The sequence below is a fragment of the Dunckerocampus dactyliophorus genome, chromosome 12 (genome assembly GCF_027744805.1).
Source record: "Dunckerocampus dactyliophorus isolate RoL2022-P2 chromosome 12, RoL_Ddac_1.1, whole genome shotgun sequence".
In the NCBI taxonomy this organism is placed as follows: Eukaryota; Metazoa; Chordata; class Actinopteri; order Syngnathiformes; family Syngnathidae; genus Dunckerocampus; species Dunckerocampus dactyliophorus.
Window position 1 is genome coordinate 7,295,815 of NC_072830.1, and position 6,994 is coordinate 7,302,808.

General features: G+C 40.8%; 1 protein-coding gene across 1 annotated transcript in view; it reads right to left on the reverse strand.

Moving 5' to 3' along the window:
* clmpb (CXADR like membrane protein b) overlaps positions 1-6,033 on the reverse strand; it is a 107,547-nt gene extending 101,514 nt beyond the window's left edge. Inside the window, exon 1 of the mRNA XM_054793211.1 lies at positions 5,612-6,033. Within this exon, the coding sequence (XP_054649186.1) occupies positions 5,612-5,645 (34 nt within the window). The 5' untranslated portion in view covers positions 5,646-6,033. The remainder of the gene's footprint in view (positions 1-5,611) is intronic.
* Between the last annotated feature and the right edge of the window lie 961 nt (positions 6,034-6,994).

Genomic DNA, 6,994 nt, shown 5'->3' on the forward strand with positions numbered 1-6,994 from the left:
CACTGAAAATGAGTAGAAGCGATGTTGCCTCCCGTGTGTGGCGCCCATAAAGGTGACTATAGGGGTGCTATAGGTGTTACAGGGCTCTAATAATGTTAAACTCTATGTAGAAAGTCATAAACATGTTTGCTATGCTTCAGCGACAAAAATATTCAGTTTATTAATATAGAATCCTACTTCACAGAAATTCCTTTATCGGCGTCAGGTCTGGAACCAGTTAACCGCGATAAACGGTTGTCAGTAAGTTATCAGCAAGCCTGCATCGGAATATGAAAACATTCAAATGTTCTGTACTTGTACAAGACACAGTCATGGTTATAATAGTGTTACATTTCTGGTGTTACATCTAAAACTGTCAAATACCTGCCAAATTCCTCACCTAGCTCCAATAGCTAATATTTTTAGAGAAATAGCACATAAGAAGTGCTGCAGTACCCGGCGCTAAAATTAGGCAAGTAAAGTGATATCAAAATGGAGCAGTGATGACTGGTTTTATTGTGGCTTTATTGGAATGTTAGACGTGTGTGCGTGTGCGAGTGTGTGTGGGTGGGGGCGGGGGTTGGGGGGGGGAGTGGGATTCATGTGCAAACACATCAAGATGTCACTTCATAACCTCTGGCTCAGGAGGCTCCTGTCATCTTCACATTTCTGATATCGTCGGCCTAGCCCCGCAGACACGCTAAATATAGAATGGGGACAGAATTTTCCTGTTTTGTCGCCACTGCTTTGCTCATTTACATCCAACACAAGCTGCGCGCCTTGACACCGCCATCTCCTCTACGATCCATGCATGCAGACAAGAGCTTCTTATAGTCTTTTAATTCCAGGGCATCTTTGCAATTGCCCGCATTGCATCTCGTAGTAAGACTGACAACACGTCAGACTTGTGACTTGTGCATTCGTCCTAATTACACAACTGTCAAGTGACTTCCAGTGTGCTTTCACGTCTGGGAAAGTCATCCCCCTCATTCACAATGTGCCGGTTGTAGGACAGATGGCGACTCCATCGTCAGCACGCTTTACCTGAGCCGAGTCGGCGGAGTGGCTTTATTTGACCTTGTTTCTCACTTTGCATTAGCAGAATTACACAAGGAGTGCTAGAAGCCTGCTGTGGCAATTAATTTTCAACGCTTATCTATAATGCAACCAGTGGAAATTACATCGACAACAGATATTAAATTAAGGACATTTCACGACTTGCAAGGCTGAACCGAAATAGAAAAAAGAAGCGCTCCAATTAATAGATATTGATTCTTTTGTAATAAAACTTCCTCTGTTTGAGTGGCCCATTTGACGATCTTTAACTGGATTCCATGCCGGTCATAATTTCAGGAAAATATCCTTTGAGTCACAGCAAAAACAGCCCGGAAAGCGCCATTGAAGGCAGCACATATAACAAGCTGGTAAAATTACACAGTAGTGTTGGTAACGGAGAGGAAACAAAGAGAAAATTAAGCCAGGGTTTCCGCTACATGTAATCGATCGACGGTGCGCCACTACAGAATAAAAGCCGTCACGCCTTAAAAATTAGGGTTTTCTCAAAACTTGAAAACCATTTTAGATAATATATTGAATGAGTGTATATATATGCTATATAGATAGATATATAGATTATTATTTATGCACATTTTGGCCACAATTACTTTGAAAACATTTAAAATATCATAAAAATGTTTAACTGCGCTTTATTTTGATAAGCATGCTGCGGAATTGCCTGTCTGCCATGCTGGCACCTGTGACCAGATACGGACACGTCTTGTGTTGACTTTCACTTTGTTTCTTATTATCAGGCGAATGAACAATAGCCCGTAAAATGTGTAGTCAGTCGACAGCTTGTCACATGCTAAGCCTCCCTATGCCAGCGTGTGTGATCGCTCACGTTTCAATCTCATTCCACTTTCTGGCATTTTTGTTTTTATGCCTGGCTGGCGGCATCTCGCTAACTCAAAGCCACAAGTGGCTATTACAAAACACGTAGTGTGTACAGCTTTAGACAGTGATGCTATCACAGGGGTCTCCGTAGCTCACCGGTTGATGTTAAGTAGTTCACCACAGAATATTTGCTTCACCTGTTAGTATTTTATAAGTGTTCTATTCAAACATGACACCTGTATTTAATGACAAATGAGCACACTAAGTGGAGATGTGCTTTGTAAATAAAGTGCAGTTTAAAAATATGGCAGTGCTCTACGCAACTTTGCTGTTAAATTAACCGTTTTGTTCTCGGTTCACGTTCTGCTAGTTGTTGAAAAAAAATTAATGAATAGGTTAATAAATAAATAAGTCATTTTAAAAACAGCCAATTGTCATTTTCAAAAAAATTGCAAATGCAGCAGCGGCACGACACAGCGGCGGCAGTCCGCCCTCCCATGTGGCCCACCGCCACAGCTTCAAAAAATCCGAGGAGAAACGCCGAAAGCTATGAGGAAAAACATTTAAAAAGAGAGGATAAAGTTGCAATATAAGAAACAAATGGTAATGTTCCATGAATGGAGGGTTGACCTGTAATCTTACAGGATTACATATATCATTTTAACAGGTGCACGAATGCCAAATCGCAACATTTAGGGATGCTCCGATCGGGGTTTTATCCTGTCAATTCTGTTAGCGATCATCCATGAGTGAAATCGGCTGATAACGATCACATTGATTAAGTGTACATTTTAAAATTTACTATTGGCCATACGATATGAAAAAAGGAGCCATAAAATCACCTTCATTTAGACAAAAAATATTTGTCTTTTTCAAGAGAACACATTTTACTGAAACTTACAGAGGATGAGACGCCTTCTGTAAGACTTTCATTTGAAAAAAGTCAATTTCGGACATCCCTCATTATAACTAAAAGTAATCCCTCGTTTATCGTGGTTAATTGGTTCCAGACCCAACCCTGATGAGTGAATTTCCACGTGGTAGGATTCCTTATTTATTAATGTAACACTTCCATAGTTAGAGCATAGAGCTGTTTACTACCTTCTAGTCATGCAATAACACCCATATGGTCACCTTTACCCAATAGAGCAGAAAAAATAAGAGCCTTGTATTTATGTTTTAGTTCATTTAGCATTTTTTATGCATGAAAATGCTTACCTTAGGCAAAAAAAATACATAACATTTGTTCAAATATGCATATTTTGACTACTTATAGGCCATATTCCACCACAAAACAGCATGATTTATTAATATTGACATATTTTTGAAAAACGAAACCGTGAAATTTGAAGCACGAAGTGGCAAGGGACAACTGTATTCTCGTAAATTACAACTTTTTTCTCATTATATTACGTCTTTGTCTGATAAAATTAAACATTTTTTCACATAATATTACAACCTTTTTCTTCTGGCACTGCGACTTTATTCCCGTAGCTTTATGAGTATATTCTTATAAATGACATCTTTTCCCCCGTAATATTACGACTTTGTAATAACATTGCGAATTCATTCTTGTAAAATTTTGTCTTTTTTCGCATAATATTACAACTTTTTCTCCTGGCGCTACGACTTTATTCTCGTGAATTAAATGAAATTACAACTTATTTCCTGCAGTATTAAGCTATTCACATAAAATCAGGACTTCATTCCCATATTTATTGCATTTAAGAAATATACAAAATTAGGAATGTATTCTTGTCATATTTTAATTTGATTCTCATAGTTTTATTTTTTTGTTTTTGTCACTTTTCAACACAGTCCTAAACAGAGCTGCAATAATTAATCGATGGATCGATGATTAATTGATTATCCAATTAATCAACAACTATTTTGGTATTTGATTCATATTTTTCAATGTAAATATCCTCTGATTTCTGCTTCTAAAATATGAATATTTTTAATTTCCTTTGTCATCCATGAAAGCAAACCAATTATCTTTGTGTTTTAGGAAAAACAAGATATTCACACACATCAGCTTTGACTTTCGAAAGAGTGATCAGCATCTTTGCCTCTTTTCTGATATGTTGCGGACCAAACCACTAACTGTTTGCATTTGGTTCATATTGATTTGGTTCGTCTCGGGCCTAACAATCACTCGATTAAACGAGCCTCAGATCCATCGACTAGGAAATTAATCGTTAGTTGCAGCTCTAATCCTAATACTCCTTCGTAAAAAATCCCTTCAAGACTTAACGATATTTTTCCTTTTCTGTAAAGACAATGTCATTGTAAAGAATAGTGTGCATTCTGCATGAATCACCACGTCATTATCAATTGAATAGAATTCCCTTGTAGACTAACCCAACAGGCGCCCGAAGTCAGCTGGGATAGGCTCCAGCATGCCCCCGCGACCCTAATGAGGATGAAGCGGTATAGAAAATGGATGGATGGATGGACTAACCCAACAGGGCTGATGAGGCGAACCAAAATAAAAATGCTAGTATGCAAAGTCTACAGCCCAGTCAGCACCTTTAGTTAAAGTGCAATACCAGCGACAGTCTCTGCCGGACACATTCGGGACATCTGCTGAAGGAACAATTACATTACCGCCAATTAAACCAACTCATTGTCTGTCACAAGTGATTGGGACCCTCCGAATTTACATTACTCGCTCCCGAGAACAATAAATACCGTATTGTGGCTCCCTTCAGGATAAACGGAGCATTCACTCTCCACAACTAACTAAAAAGGTAAGACCATTTTAAAACACAGATGCTTGCAGTCTTTTCATTCCCTTCCAACATGCCATACCACAAACAAGCAAGTGCCCCACACACTTCAACACGTCTGTTGGAGTCCGACCAGACAAAACAAGCCTGCAGAACTTTTCTGCCTGGACGCTATTACGAAAAACTCTGGGGATTCCAGACCAGACGTTTTTGTTTTTTTTTTTCTCTATTTTTCTATACACATACACTGCAGACAATGAAACATCATCTTGCATAGTTGTGGTTTTAATCATGCTACAATTCCCAAAATGTGTCTCTTCAGGTGATGAGACGGCAGTGGGAGGTATGAGACGTCTGGAAGAAAGTGTCTCACTGGGTTACACAGTCACAGTGGAATTAAAGAGTCCTTAATTGAGTACAAAACCTGGATGCTCTTAGTGCATTATAAGTGGTAGTGGTTGCACAGTATGTGCACATGCACAGGGTAACAGTTTGGGTCATTATGTCGTGATACAGTGAGCAATAGACGGATAAAAGATGACATTACAACATGGAATGCATCATTTCTGATGCTGCATTTGTGGCAAAAACTAAAATTAGATTTGAATGATATGCGTTCAACTACATAAACAAGCACGTAGGCTCTCAACATTGACTGCCATCATAACAATAGCACAATTACAAGGGAGGGGTCAAGCCAACTTTTCTCCACAATTTTGCCACCTTTTCAGGTCTCCTGCCGTGAGGAATACATTGTCTCGCATGCCTGGTGTTCAGAAATAGCGCAAATGTTAATCGATATACTTACTGTAGAATAGACGGCACGCAACAAAAGAAAATAATAATTATTTATATTACAGTGACATCATTGCGAATCAAGGGTGAGCCAGATGTGTTGTCAAGGACTCTAATTACACACAGAAATACGTGATGATGGCAGACGTGCTTTTTTTGTCACATGAATGCCTCGTAATTCAAAGAAATAACACATGCAACGTGAAGCCACTTACCCAGGAACAAATAGCGAAATGTTGCAGCAGACATCGCGGCTGGAAATCCCACATACAAAAAAAGAGGAGGTGGAAACAACAATGCGCTTCGTCACATTCAGACGCGAATGGCGAATTGCGAGAGGGGAAATGTGAGAAAAAGAGCCGAAAAGGACAAAAGGGACATCATGTGTCTCCGCCAGCCTTCACCGTCATCATTCTCAAGGCGGGAGGACACTCACACACGCACGCACGCACACACACACACACGCGCGCGCGCACACACACTTGGCCTCGGATCAAAGTTGTCCCCTTCCTCCAACACCTTCCACACACACACACGCGCCACACACACGCAATGAAAAAGCAGCGTGGAGGTTGTGGCGTGGGACGTGTCGTGTCCGGCTCCTCACATGAGGTTCCCCTCCTTTGGAGCCTCCGCTGCACAAAATGCCAGCGAGGAGGAGGAGGAGGGAGGAGGAGGAAGCAGGAGGAGGGCGAATAGGTGCATGATGATGCTGAAGGATGGAGACCTCTAGAGTCTGAACTTCTCTTGCACACTTCTCCTATTGTGTGCGTGTGTGCGCTTTTAATATACTGTACGTCATAAAACGTTATGATTAAAGCTGTCATTAGTTATTCATTTTCATACATAATTTGATCGTTAGAATTAGTTGCGGTGGTGGAGTGCTGCATTGCATCCTTCCGAGAAATGTTTCTCATATTTTGAACACCCTCTTGAGCTACATTTCATGCTAAAGTGCACTTTAGCAACCCGTGCGGGTTTGCTCAAAATGCTTTGGATGACATGCTAGCATCCATGGAGCACAAACATATTTAAACTTTTATCATTATTAGACAAATGGTCAATGACTAATGGGCAATTAGTAGCCCATGTGTGACACGTGCAGTCCAGCTCGCCCTGCATCTTGCCTGGGCCCAAACCGATCCCAACTAAATGGGAGTTAAGTTGCCAGTGCTAGCCAATGAGCTGGCAACTCATTGTGGCGGTGGAAAATGCCCGTTAGCGCTGGTGGAAAGAAGAAATAAACTGCTCAACGACAGATCTGTCTTTTTGGGTATTTATTCTGCAGAAGGTGAGGAGCCAGACAGTTGAGAGTATGCCTCAAGTGCCCCCCTCCCCGAAGGACAGGACAGGAGCATAGTGATACGAAGATTATCAGGACTTTATCAGGTGCAAGGACGTATCTCGGGTTAATCAGAACCTGTTGACATGGAAGCGCCATTGGAGAAACTTGTTTTTAGAGACTGAAGCCGCGAGCAAATAGTCGCCACAAAGCATAGCTTGTTCTGATAGCAAATGAGTCTGACATGAAGCATGCTAGCAGAAATGCAACTGGCCTAACGATAAAATATACGATTTTCACCACATTGTCCAGCGCA